Genomic DNA, 14,871 nt, shown 5'->3' on the forward strand with positions numbered 1-14,871 from the left:
AAGTAGCAGTCCACACGAATTCCCTTTCAACAAGATGTATAGCTGCTTCTTAACAGAAAAATATTTTCGACTGACCGGCCGAACGACTCCCACTTTTTAATGTAGAAATGACAGGAACCAAACAGTTTTTTGCAATTCGCCTTTATCACAAACACGTCGTCCAAGTCCAAAAAAGCACGATTGCATCCAGTCTTTATCAAATTTAGACAGTAGCTGTACTTTTGTAAACTTTATCAAATTCCAATAACATTGTAACACCATCAATCCCACCTAGAGGCAAACAAGAAAAATATGTTTTTATTGCAAAAACTAATAAAAAGCAGCAATAAAAAGTATCAGAAAATTCAACATAAACAAAAACTTGAGCAAACGGCTTTAAAGCTTCAAAAGATATAGAAAAAGAGTCCCCTTGATGAAAATCATGTGTTTGATTTGCCGAGTTAAAAAATAAATGACAGAAATTGAAGCTTGCAACAGATTTATACTGGAAATACTTTGGTACAACACTGACTTTTATCACATCTGACTATCGCTTGAGCCGCCATCTTGAAACACCACATAATGATCTGTTAAAACAACGTACGCTAAAAGTACCCAAAAAGCTAACCCGATCGGAAGAAAGTTGAGAAATCAAAGTGAGCACATTATGATCTGTAAAAACAACGTACGCTAAAAGTACCCAAAAGTTAACCCGATCGGAAGAAAGTTTAGAAATCAAAGTGAGATCGGAAAATCGGATTTTTTTTTTGCCGTCTTATGATGATGATGGAAGAAGAAGAAGAGAATTTTACGGATTTGAATGCTCAGCTTAGGCTGACCAATAATGTTTGAAAGTTGAAAGGCTTTTAAGCACCGTAAAATTAATTTCTGATTAGCTAAAATACCTTTTGATTTCACTGATCTGATCAAGAATTTATTAGAAGTTCTATATATTATTTTGTTTAAGCCTAATTAAAATCTTTTACTTTATCTATATTTACAAATTTGGGCCCGCTGTGCTATTTAAGCTAGTAAAACCTAATAGTTTAAAAGTAAAAAAAATTGAACTAGGAGTGTTCAGTTTCGCTCACGAAATGAACATATTTTTCTGCTTTCTGCGAAAAAATGTTTATCTAAGGTATTTTTATTTGTTGCCTTCTTAGAGTTGTTCGCATAGCGTCATCTGTCAAAACGTAACATGCAGAGGGCCATAGGAAAAAATTAAGGATTAAAATTTGTATGGATGTGTTTGCAAGCATTGCATAATTGATAAGTATCAAGATGTAAGATTAAGTGAGTGTGGCCTCTTCGTGATCAATGAAATTATATCTGAATTATTGATACTTTTTCTGAATATCTACTTCAAAGGATGTTTGTAATCCTTGCATTGATAAAACTGCCAATATTCTTAAACATTTCTTCACAGTTATTCATATCTCATTCAGGTATTTTTTAAATATTGAATAAAAATGGAAGTTTTTCTTTTTAGATTCTTGATTCATTGTTTATTTTCAGAGTATTTTTTTTTTGCATGGTATAATCTTTTTTTCATGAAGAAAACTTGAAAGAAAAAGGGACGTTGGAAAGGAAAAAGGCTTCAATTATACATGCTTTGAACACTAGTAGTCAAGTATACCTTTGTGTTTCCTCTTATTGCCATCAAAATGTTAAATAAATTACAGAAAATGCAGACAAGTTGACGAGGAAGACGGTGTTTTTGGATTTTTCTATTCAAAAGTGAAGGTTGGTAAACGTCAAATCTGTCATTTGTTGATCAGTGACTGTAAAAAAAAAGAAGGTTTGACAAGGGGAAAAAAGGAAAATTTTTCTCATTTTACCCAATTGATTAAGTTGTTTCAACGAGTTGAGGTTGAGGAACATTTTCAATGTTGATTTTTTTCTGCCACATTGACCACAGAACATATACACAAATTGAAGACCATTTTGAAATTCTGTTGAATAAAGTGGTAGTGTTTAAAACACAATCTTTCTGTTGTAGACTTCATGACTGATGGCTGTTTAATCGGCTTAAATTTTTCTCTGTTTTCATTTTTTCCATCAGGTTTGAACAATGTATTCAGCTTCGGCGGCTGTTGGCAACTCCTTGAACTGCTCACAAGATGACAAAGATGGTAGGTTTCTTTTGTTACCTGACACCTTTTTATTGCAATAAAATGTTTATGTTGAAGTATCGGGAATATGAAAATTCGAAACCTTTAATATTAAGGACTTTAATATTTTTTTCTTGCATTTAGAATTCTTTTTTTGTTGTTGTTAGTTGTTTAGATTCGTTGAATATTTTGAGATATTTACAAGTTAGTTCAATTGAAATGGTTGAATTAGTGCCTCCTTCAACACCAAAAATTTCGTTGCTTTAAAATAGTACTGATCCTTAAGGCTTATTCCTTTTCCCTTTTAGTAACACTAACTTTAAGTAGAGTGCCTTAATTAGTTTTCCTAGGATCAATTATTAATTGTCCCCTGTGAACCATCTATAATGCAGTGAAAATAAAACTGTTAATTAATCTTAATTATTTGGTTTTATGTAGCCTTAGTTTGAGATTTTCTCATTAAGATGTTTTGAGTTTTGCCAATGAAAATGCCTTAACTATTTATGCAATGGGATGCCCTTCAATAGTTTGTCCGGGAAAAAAAGTGGAACATTTTTTACATAGCTAAAAAGCCTGGTGTTCATTTGTATCGATGAGTTTGAAATTAGAACATAACATGCCATAAACCATGAGAATTTTTATTTACACAATTTTTTGTTTCGATTTTTTCCGGACACACTGTGTAGTAACCCTTATTGAGGTTGCTGATTTTCGTGCTGTTGCTTCACCGTTGCTAGGTAGCTTAGATGGTAATACTACACAAGAGATACTGTAATACACTTCTTGCTATTTCTTTATAGTGGTTTGTTGAAAATCTTGAGTTAAGTTCGGTATATCGTATATTCAATCTTCTCTTGCTTTATGTAAACTTGAGAAGAGGGTTTGATATCGCTATAATGTATTTTCAGTCGAATTATTCATGATTAAAATATGCCTGTGTATGAATGTGTTTTGGATATCTTTTGAACGCGTTTTAGTTTGAAATGGAAGGACGTCCTGTGTTGGCCTGACTGAGTGACTTTCTCTTCGGGGCTTGTTATTATATTTTGTGTTGATAAAAACGAGTTTCATTATTTCTTCCATTTTTGTGTTTCTCGATTTTAATAGAATTTTAATAATAAAATACGAAGAAATGAAAATATTTGATTAGAGATAGGAAATTTAGTGTTTGCGCGGTGATTTACTTTTTGAATTGTTGAAGAGGTACTCCGGAATTAAATTGTCCGTTTTTCTTAATGAACAAATTATTATTCTGTTTGTCATGATGAATCATCCTTCTTTCTTTTTCTTTTCGTGTAAACAACAATTTTCTTCTTTCTTATTGACTACAACGGACACAAGCAGACTACTATAGTCAGTCCATCATTACCTTCGTAAAGTCGTTTGACAAGTACAAATCTGTCACTATTTTCCTGTAGCACTTTGAACTTATTGTTTTCGATAGTGAAACTTCTTTTACTTTCGTTCTGTTTCATTGAGTAGATGACTTTGGAAGGACTATAAATAAACGAACATGCTATTGGGCTTTTAAAGGTTGGTTGCTTACTATGTCCATGTATTTAGCTTTGTTACTCAGTTACTACTAATATCACCGGCTATTAATTAACGGCTAGGGCTGCTTTGAGTGATTTTGCTTCAATTTTGGAGCATTGCAGTGCACTAAGCACTCGTTGTTTAGTGTTAACTGTTGTTTAGTGTTCCAAATTGATCCATGTGAAATGTGACTTGGTGTTGTAATACCAGTAGTATTGAAAGAGGTATTATAACGAATTCTAGAATCAAAGCAGACCGATATAGAGTGTTTATTGGGTAAAATTCTTATTTTTTTCTTTATTATCATTCAGTTAAAGGTTTCTTGAATAATACATCACACAAGATTCCCTCCTATCCCAATTCTATATCTTTGGTTTGTGATTTCAGTATTCTATTGGTTGAGATGTAATAAGATTATTCTTTTCTCTTGTCATGTTCAAAATCCTTTAGGACTTTCTTTTTGGATTGAGGAATCCTAGGAGACAGTTTAAGTACGATTAAATATTCACATTTTGGTTGACGCGCTATCAGGTCATGCTTTGGTTCAGTCTTCTTATATGGTTTTGGGACTGTTTGAGATTGGACAATGAAATTAAGCTTCTTTGAACTTTCTCATTTTCCTCTTCAATTCTAACGTAATAAAAGAAGGTAAAGAAAGTATTTTTTCTCCTGTAAAGCCAGTTTTCATTAAAACTTCTTTTTCTTAAGAAACGTTTTATACGTTGAGGAGAAGGTTGCAGCTCTCTATCTTCTTTTTCTTTCTCTCCCTCTATTTCTCATAAAAAAGTATTTTTTTGTAAAAGATTTAAAGAATTTCTTCCGAACTTTTTACACGGTTGCCATGGATTCAAGGAAAGATTCTTACGTGAAACGCGATTAGTTAGCTTCAGAGAAAGAAGAAGTTTGCAATGATAGAGAAGAAGAAGAAATGTTTTTTAGTACTAGCGACGTGCGACAGGTGAAAAGAAAACAAAAATATGAAAAAATAGAAGAACAAAAAGTCAATTATGATTTTCCCCTTTGGTTTTTCTTTTCTTTTCTCGGCTAGTTCTTCTACTAGAGTAGTTTTGTATAGAAAAATAAGTCGAATAATGAAGCTAACTTACGTTATTTGAAAAAAAAGTCGTAATTTGTAACTCTAGAAAAAAAAAAATATATGAAGACTCTATTTGCAAGTCTAAAATGACGTTCTATTTTCGTGTTGAATAGCCTGGGTAGTGTGAATGGTGCGATCGATCGAATCTGATGTCTATCTTTGAGCAAACATTTTTACCTTAATCAATAATATATTGATTTCTCTTTATTTGGTAAGAATAAGACAATAGAGTAGAAGTTTTGTTCGAACAAGGGACAAGATCTTTTCATCGATACGTCTTCCAGGTAGAACCTGAATGAGAAAATAATTTCTTCTGTTTTTAAAATTTTTACTCGATGTCTCCTTAACATCTTATTATACTGGTTGAAGAAAACGGTCTCTTCGAAAAATCTTTGTTTTTTTTTCTTCAATTTTCTTCTCATGTTTATGAGTTGGACATTTTTTTGACTTGCTAATAAACCTTTATTCCTGGTACTTTTCATCTTCCTCATATTATATATAAGGGTTTTTTTCAACAATTTTTTTCTTTAAAAAAAAAACTTTTCACTTATGAATAATTCACATCTTCTGTTTCTTCTATCAATTATTTAAAACGTAATATAAGAAAAATTTTCCAGCGAATAACTCGTCTGTTATTATCTTAAAAGAAAAATCAAATTTGTCTTTTATTCGAGAAAAATATGGCATAGTTGTGTGTGAGGAGAGTTCTTTTTAACCTTGACAAGTTTACATTTCTTCATCTCTAACTGCCTTCCAACTTTTTCATTCGTATTCCAATACATTTTCCTATGATTTGGCAAAAACTATTTTATAAAAAACGTTTTATTATTTTCTCTCTTATTCTCTGTATCTTATCTTTAGATAAATGGCGAAAATATAGCAGCTCCACCGAAATTGATCATCGAAACTTTCGAAAGGAAATGGTTCAGAATGGACCATCTATCACAAAACACCATTCAATCACAACAGATCTTAGCGGAGACCAGAGCATACCGGACCGTGTGGTCGTTAACGTGTCCGGACTGAAATTCGAAACTCTGTCCGAAACATTGGAACAGTATCCAGAATCACTCCTTGGCAATGAAGACAAACGAAAAGCTTATTTTGACGAAGCACGAAATGAATATTTTTTCGATCGTAATCGACCTGCGTTTGACGCTATTTTATTTTATTATCAATCAGGTGGCAAATTATTAAGACCACCTAACGTCCCTATGGATGTATTTGCTGATGAGATTAGATTTTATGAACTTGGTGACGAGATTCTTCAACGTGTAGAACGCGAAGAAGGCTATATAGAAGAAGAAGAACCAATTTTCCCTGAACGGGAATGGCAGAGAAAAATATGGGAGCTTTTTGAATATCCAGACACTTCAATTGGAGCAAGAATTGTTGCAGTTATTTCAGTGTGCATCATCACCATATCTATTGTAACCTTTTGTATTGAGACACTTCCGCAGTTCAGATATGAGAAATTCAATTGTACAAAAATGGGGAATGGTTCGACAGTTTGTCAAGAGAGAGAAATTCGAGATGATAAAGCTATGCCATGGTTTGGTATCGAGTCAGCGTGTATTGTTTGGTTTACATTTGAATATATCATGAGATTCATTTCTTCACCACAAAAGTTAGTCTTCGCAAGATCTTTCTTAAATTTGATAGATGTTATTGCAATTATTCCTTATTATATCACGCTACCAATGAAAACATCCAATGTATCTTCACTCGGAGTATTGAGGGTCATTCGATTAGTACGTGTGTTTAGAATTTTCAAGTTATCACGACATTCTCGTGGCTTACAGATCTTGGGACATACTTTACGTGCCAGTTTACGTGAATTGGGATTGCTCATCTTTTTCTTGCTCATTGGTGTCATCCTCTTCTCTTCGGCCGTTTATTATGCTGAAGGTGGCGAGAAAAAGACTTTCAAATCCATTCCTGATGCTTTTTGGTGGGCTGTGGTTACCATGACGACTGTGGGTTATGGAGACATGAAGCCTGAATCCGCATGGGGAAAGATTGTTGGTAGCCTGTGCGCTATTTCTGGTGTCTTAACCATTGCTTTGCCCGTTCCTGTCATTGTCTCCAATTTCAATTATTTCTACCATCGGTAAGTTTACAGCACTGCTTTACTTATTATTTTTCACTTTTTACTTTGCTTCCTCATTACTTAAAAGCTTTCTTAAATATTGAAAATCTTTACTTTAAAAACAATGTATTTCCAAAAGGATGTAAAAATTTACACCAGTTTTAAGTTTGTTCTTCCTCCCATACTTCCTCTTGCATCTTCCTAAAAAATTGAACGTGTAATCTGTTGATAAAGATCAGTTATCTGATACCACTATTTTTCCTTCTCTAGTGAGAACGAGCTTAGAGCAGCCGAAGCATCACGTAAAGAAAAGGAGAAAAAAGAACAAGAACAGCGACAGAAAGAACAGAAAGAACAAGAAGAAGGAGAAGCAGAAGAAGAAACGCTATTGGTGGATGGAAAAACCAAATTACCTAACGATACTCGAAGTAATGGTCTACACGCTATCAATCGTAATGATGAGAAAGAGCTCACGCTTAGTAAGGAGGATATAAATGATAACAAAACGACCGGTCATCATTTTATCGAGAATAACCATCCAGATATTCGACTCAATATTAATGGTGAAGAGGAACACGATCAATTACTCGTTAAAACCTTCAAAGGGTCCAAAGAGAATATCAACTTTGAGACCGGGTTATGAATAAGTGAGTTTTACTAAAAGTGAAAGGTTTTCAAAAAATGTGTGTATGCCTTATATAAGATAAGGCTGCGTACACACGCTGTAAGGTGGTGTATTCACATCTAGCTCTGATTCTTCAAGAGTGCTGAACCCGAACCGAGAGAAAAATGAACTGCGCATTTTAAATTATAACGATTTAATTTTTTTAAGTTACCCTTAAATTAACTGTATATTATTAAAGGCTTGCTGTCTACAGCTTACAGATGGACAAATAAATCCGCGGCGAATGGATATGGACGAATGAATGAATGGCCTGTATTTTTTTACCTACTACTATTACGTTACGAAAGAACAGTTTCTATAACGACGCCTGGTCGAAAGAGCTGACAAACAAAAAACAATGAAGTTAATTGACATGTAAAATCAACCGTTATAATTTTAAGAAATACTTAATTTTTCGAAAAAGAAATCGAATTTTATGCTTCACTGCAGGGAAAAATTATTAATCAAGAATTTATTTGAAATGAATAACTTATTACTAATATTTATTTTTCTTACTTTGCAGTGTTTTTTTTTCTTGTTACCATTTTTAGTGTAAAAAGTTTAATCAAATATTTTCAAATAGTTCCCAAACCACTTGGAAACCATGTTAGAATAATTGACTACGTTCAATGGTTCAATGCCAGCTGGGATACAAGTACACATTTTTATAAACCGACCATAAAATTGCTTTTAAATGGAAAACATCCTTTGATTTTGGAAATTCTGGGATTTTTTCTTATATTTAAATTTATGCCATCAAATGCGGTTTTGCAGGAGTTTTTAGGCTTTCTAGTACAGTGTGTCCTAAAAAAAGTGGACAAATTTTTACATAGAATAAAATCCTCAAAACACATTAACTGGGCAATATTACAATTCTCTGTTCAATTGTTATTCGATTCCCAAGATGATTGAATAGGTTTTTGTGATTGAAATATTAAGTAAAGAAGTTAAGGCCGCTACCCACTCAGCATTTTATGTTCGTCGAACAAGGCGCACGGCTTAATTATTGCATTAATTACATAAATCAAGCCTTCAAAAGCTGTCGCTTTGAGCGCGACAAGAGTTGAAACTTTTTAACTTTTTTCGCGAAGCTGAACAGCTCACCCTTTGTTTTTTTTAAATCAACCAATCAGAAAAGAGAATTGTCTTCTTGTACCGTGTGCAAAAGATGTGTATCATGTGCAAAAGATGATGAACAAAAGAAAAAGAGAAAAAAATGTGCTGCAGAGTGGAATGAGAAAAGCGTTCAGCGAACAAAGAGCTCGAGCCGTGCACTTTGTTCGGCGACCATAAAATGCTTGGGTAGCGGCCTTTATAAAATATTGCATAAACTATGATGATTCTACAAAATAATATAAAAATCTTTCCGCTTCTTTTTAGGACACACTGTGTATCAGTTTAACTTTTGTTTTTGGTCCGGCTGAAAAATAGTTGGAAAGTGATATCATTATATCTAGTGAGGTCAGGTAGCACATAAAAACGTAAGAATACTTCAGATGGTGATTAAAGCATGAAATTTGGCACAGATGATCCTTAGAGGGTCTGAAACTTAATTTTAAACAGTAACACCAAATTTTGCCACCTGGCCACCTGCCAGATGACGTCATCAGGTGGCTTAGCAAAAATTTATTTTTTTGAAAATATTTAAAATCTGATGGTATCAGCGGAAAAAGCATTAAATGCTGATATAAAACATGCCTTAAAAATCTTCCTATCAAAAGTTATGAAGGTTGAAAGTTTTTTGATGACAAAACTTAAAAACCTCGTAATTTTTGGTGCAAATTGACCAAATTTCATGTTATATACATGAATTCATATCAAAATGCATTGCTTTTTCCGATTCCGATGTTCAAATTGAATTAAAAGCTTTAAATCCTACAGAATACTAAAACTTAGATTTTGAGCTTTACAAGTCAAGGCAAATCAACACAGTGTTCTCCCTTCAGGGGCACAGTGTACAACCAACTAATTTTTTTGGATGTTTTAAGCCTTCCTATGTTGTTTAGACCCAAGCATCAGATGGAACTTCAAATTTTGACATGGATTCGTGTATAAAACACTAAATTTGGTCAACTAGTTCCGTTATTACGGGATTTTAGATTTTGCTGGGAAAGGCTTATGATGACGTCATCACAAAACTTTAAACCTTCATAACTTTTGATAGGAAGATTTTTAAGGCATGTTTTATACCTCGATTTTCATCAGCATTTCATGCTCTTTCCGCTGATACCATCAGATTTTAAATATTTTCAAAAAAATAAATTTTTGCTAAGCCACCTGATGACGTCATCTGGCAGGTGGCCAGGTGGCAAAATTTGGTGTTACTGTTTAAAATTAAGTTTTAGACCCTCTAAGGATCATCTGTGCCAAATTTCATGCTTTAATCACCATCTGAAGTATTGTTGTGCTAACAGACCTCACTAATCATACTTTAACTTTGATACATAATATTAGTTTCTTACGCTATATCGAAGAAAACTAGCTGTCTATCTTTTGAAGATCGAATCAGAACGGTGAGTTGTGAATGAATTCGAAAAATTTTTTCCCTTGAAGTTACTCTCTTTGGAAAAATTTAGGATAGAAAGTCAGATGGAGTAGTCCCATTGTCTGCTTTTTGACGTGTCTTAATATGGCGTCCGAAATTTCAATTTCGTATTTTCTTAAAACTATTAAATGTTTTCGAAAAGGTTTTAGGTTCTAGGCAGTTCAAATGTCCATTTTTTTTGTGAGGAAGTGAACTATAAAGTGATGGATGATGCTTTGGACTAAATTGCTATTTTTGTATCCCGCTTTGGAGAGAGTCTGCATCGCTTATGACGTGGTTACAATGTTTTTTTCAGTTATTAAGATTTTAATAATGATATGTACTAGTTATCGCATGACTTCGAGTGCAATACGAGAAATATTTTACGAGTTCCGAGATTTTTCCGTAATATTTTTCCGAGCCTTTAGGCGAGGAAAAATATCGGTAAAATCTCGGAACGAGTAAAATATCGAGTATTGCACGAGAAGTCATGTGATAACTAATTTATTGTCGACTCAAAAAAATTGTCCTGATATAAATTTCTTTTTGTTTTTGTTTTATAAAACTTACTTCCGCCTTGCTTCTCTCTTCTGTGTAGTTTCGAATGTTTTTATTCGAAAATCTAATTCGAACGTTAGATTCGAACAATAAAAAATTCGATATGTTCCCGCCGACAACATTCACACAAAAACAAAACAGAGGAGCATTTTCGATCCAGAAGTTTTGTTTTGAAGAGTTGCAGATTTTTCAGAGATGTATTTGAAAGTTTCTAGATTGATAATTCAAAATGCAGATGGACTGTACAGTATTGTTTCGATAGAGAAGGAACCCTTCATCGTTGGATTAATCAGATTGATAACATTCAGTCTTTTTCTATGTTTTTGTTTCGATGCATGGAAAAGAATAGCCCACAGAGGAAAGGAGTTCCATGATGGAAATGTATGCTTTTAATAATGGTTAAAGAACAACAATTTGGATACTTTCTTGATTATCGTCAAGCTATAATTGTTTCGAATTTTAGAAGGAAGATTAATAAATGATTGTTGAGTTTACAATTCAAGGACGTACCTCGTCAAGAAGGAGAATTAGGAGAGAACTTTTTTAAAAATCACCACTTCCCTTGCTATGTTATGAGAAATCTTATTGGCAAACATTCAAGAATCTCAAGTTTTTTGTATGCATTGATAAAAAACTGTTTGGTTACACACGGACGAATTTTATACCAAAAGCTGAAAATTTTTGGGTCTTGTCAAGTAGTTTTATAATTTCTTAGTTTATCAGATTTGATTTTAGTGTCTTTTATGGAAGAACTCCAAAGTAAAAGTTAATCTGAACATATTTTTGTTGCGTTTTTCCATTTGATTCCCAAGCCGCCAGTTTCTCCAAAAGTCAGTTCTTTTCGGCTGTTTTGTTTTGATTTTTCTCCCGCCGCTTACCCAGTCCCCCAAAAGTCAACGCGGTCATATTTCCAGACTAAAGAAATATGAAATATCGCAAATATCTCGATGCTCTCGACCAATCAAAACGCTGATATTTTTTTGGGTCGGCAATAAGTTGTTTTTTTCCTTCCGTTCTTAGAAAACGGAACACTTGATGAAGACAAGATGAAGTTAAGGAAGAAATGCCGGTATGAGATTTTTGTATTTGCTCATCGAAATTGTAGTTTGCTTCTTTTTTTGCTGAAATCAGGATACAACCCCCTGCGTTGCTTCTGACATTACGTCACTTTTAATACAACTGATAGCAGGCTGCATGTGGCATATCTATACATGATATGCACCATTGCAATGTCTTCCATTCCACCCAATAGCTAATTGGTTGATAGTGACGTTGACTGATTTTACGTCACTTACAACCAATGAGCTATTGGGTGGAATGGAAGACATTGCAGTGGTGCATATCATGTATTAGGTGAAAAACCCGGGAAAGTTACATAACATCGTGAAGTCATTGCAGTGTTTGTATATCATGAATTACTTACCTTACATGAGCCACCTTGTTCCTATATGGTTGCCATGACAATGCAGGTCTTTCGGGAGTTTTTATTGTGTGATTTCTTACACCCCGTCTCGCCTGGTTACCCTTAATTGTCTTTCGCTGTCCCAGCCAGCACATAACGTATCAAAGCGACGTCTATAATGTCAGATGAACGTTAAAACAACTTTAGTTCCCTTCTCCATTATCTCGTCTTTGTTCTTTTTTTACAAAGTCTACCTCTGGCGATTTAACGTAAGTTCATAAGAGGGGCTACAGTCAATTCCCTGTAGCTCGAATCATTATTGTTCGAATCTTTCTGTAATTCGAACTAAAATATTGATCCCCTCAGCTGCAAAGTGATTTAAATGACTCTCTTTAATTCGAATGAAATTTTTCGGTCCCTTTGAGATCGAATTAGAGAGAGTCAACTATATGTATTTCGGTACTTATTTGTGAGTGGGGCCTTGCTGCATTTTCTTGTTGACTTTCTATGACCCATCTTGAACGCTACAACCAGGTAATAACATATTGGCACTTTTGGCTAATTTACCAATTTTCGAAAATTGAAGTTCGAGCGAGAATGTCAATTTCGGGCCTTCGACTTGATTTCATCGATTTTTTTATCTGGGAGGGATTCGTTGGTTTCTAGGCTATATTTCAAGCCCTACTGGACCACTTTTTAACTTTAGTCTTATATCTAGCGTTAAAACTCTACCCTTCGAACCTACTTTAGAGCACTTACAAATCGATTGTGGTTTCAAAACTTCCCGGTGAATTTCCCTTTTGTGCCAAGTATTTTGTCACTGATTGTAGTTCTTTTTGACTTTCTTCAAAGAACCAGCTCTCAAGAGGATTTTTTTACTCAGGGTAAACTTCACATTGAACACCTCCTTCTCACTTACACGGTAGGATTTTTCACCTAAAAGCGAGAGTAAAAAATAATGAACTGACACTTGATTTGGATCGATCGATATATCCATGCTTTATATTGCTAAGGGATTTGAATTCCATTGTTTTCAAGTCACAATATTCTAGGGAACGAAAAAATAGCATAATATTTTGCATTGAGGATTTGTTTATTTAATTATTTTCAGCGGTAACAATATTTGGAGTATAATTTTGGAAATTTCGGCCAATTTTTCCAATGGGCGGTCTTACCGAGTCTGTGAAAATGAGGTGTTTTTGAGGAAGAAGAACTTTTTTACATCCAAAAAACCGATTATCTTCAGCTTTTAGCACTTTAAATTGTTATATTCAAAAAATGGGAAAATCTATTAACCTTTTATTGAAATTTTATCATCTACCTAAAAATATAATATAGTTTAAAAGGGTTACCGTTGTAATTCAGTTGTATTTTCTTTCCGAATTTTATCATTCGACCATTTCAGCCCAATCCTTCGGTTCTGACCACTGACCTTTATATATCCCTGGACCAAGTTACCCAATGCCGGCCAAGCAAAATATTATGATCGGAGTTTTTTTGAAATTGGTACCTGCAGAGAGAGTGCTAGATCTAGTTTCGCTTGTACACTATAATGATGTAGCGCCGTTTGTCGTTAGGCAAAGTTTTAAACACTACAATGGCTTCTTCGATCAAAGATGGCGGATATAGCTTGGTCCAGGGATATATAAAGGTCAGTGGTCCTGACCATAAGAATCTTCATGTTTTATTATCATAGCAGTCAATATATTAAACGGTTGCTGTACTGGATAGGGTTTTCCATGTAGATCTTTATGGGACACTGTTTGATGACGTCATCAGAGACGCGCCATTTTGTTTGTTTACATGGTGATCAACAGTTCCAATTTTAATCTGGTCGATATCGATCGATGAGACCATGAATATGTCAATTTATTCATTGATTAACTCCGAAGCCTTAATTTGTTGTCCTTGTATTGATCTTAATGACTTTGAAGTCCCTTAAGTGGAATTTCATGATTCTGTCAAACCCTCTCTTCATCTTATGATCCAAACCAAACTAATCTGACTTTATCTCTCATCATTTTTTAAAAGCTTAATAGGTTCCCACCATCTTGGAAAATGGTTCAGAGGATTCATTTTTAATCTTTTATGTTCCCAGATTGGACGACTTGAAATTTGACCTGTTCGTTTCGTTCTTCCGTAATGTTAGATATATTATTTCACATTCGTTACATTTCTTGCTGATCCAGCCTAGGACCCCTAAGGAGTCTAAATAAATAAGGAAGTACACCTTAGAATACCTTGGAACATGGTATACTGGAATATTCTTCAAAAAACTATGCAACTATGCAACTCTGATATAGATAAACTTATAAAATCACTAGCTCAATATGCCAGACACTGTATCTGAGATGGTGACATTACTCAGTATTTTCAAGCTTTTTCTCTCTGCTTGTTTGAAGTAACATCACTAACATCGCCGAAATGCTACGGCTTTGTTCAGATGCGAACACAGAGTTACCGGTAAATATGGCCAAAACGGTTAGAATATGCAACTATCACGTCGGTAGGAATACCCTTCCACTCATAAACATATTAGCAACTCAACATGACCTGAATTCAATTCATGATATGCACCACTTCTGAGAACTTTTAAAATTTTCTATTATTAAGTGACGTATTTGGTGGAAATTTTTGAAAATTCTCAGAAGACTCTCAGTGTTGCATATCATGAATAATAAGAAGATCTTTTGTATCTGCGTCCGTGTTAAATAAGTGGCCTTGAATTACATATGGTTCTCTGCGCTGCTTGGTCCATATTGGTAGTTCCCAGTTTGGGCGTGACGTAGCGGAATAGCCGATCTAGCGTTATAGCCAGTGAGTGAATTTTGTTAAATACTTAACGAAAGAGGAGGAACTATGGACTGTCTTCCATGTTGCGTTCTACCCGAATTTCCAAACAGTCACGTTCGATT

General features: G+C 34.1%; 1 protein-coding gene across 3 annotated transcripts; it reads left to right on the forward strand.

The window, feature by feature from the left end:
• The first annotated feature begins 1,465 nt into the window (after positions 1-1,465).
• LOC136807159 (potassium voltage-gated channel subfamily A member 2-like) lies at positions 1,466-7,932 on the forward strand. 3 transcript variants are annotated; one of them, XM_067063737.1, is made up of 4 exons: positions 1,466-1,722; positions 2,042-2,111; positions 5,581-6,829; positions 7,079-7,932. In XM_067063737.1, the coding sequence occupies exons 2-4, from the start codon at positions 2,051-2,053 to the stop codon at positions 7,449-7,451; spliced, it is 1,683 nt and encodes a 560-aa protein (XP_066919838.1). In that variant the 5' UTR covers positions 1,466-1,722; positions 2,042-2,050; the 3' UTR covers positions 7,452-7,932. The 3 variants fall into 3 exon arrangements, with proteins under 3 accessions (XP_066919838.1, XP_066919840.1, XP_066919839.1); XM_067063739.1 differs by lacking the exons at positions 1,466-1,722; positions 2,042-2,111 and adding an exon at positions 3,585-3,623; XM_067063738.1 differs by lacking the exons at positions 1,466-1,722; positions 2,042-2,111 and adding an exon at positions 4,746-4,930.
• Positions 7,933-14,871: the final 6,939 nt, after the last annotated feature.

This window comes from Clytia hemisphaerica, unplaced genomic scaffold, assembly GCF_902728285.1.
Source record: "Clytia hemisphaerica strain Z4C2 unplaced genomic scaffold, Clytia hemisphaerica genome assembly, whole genome shotgun sequence".
NCBI classification, from domain to species: domain Eukaryota; kingdom Metazoa; phylum Cnidaria; class Hydrozoa; order Leptothecata; family Clytiidae; genus Clytia; species Clytia hemisphaerica.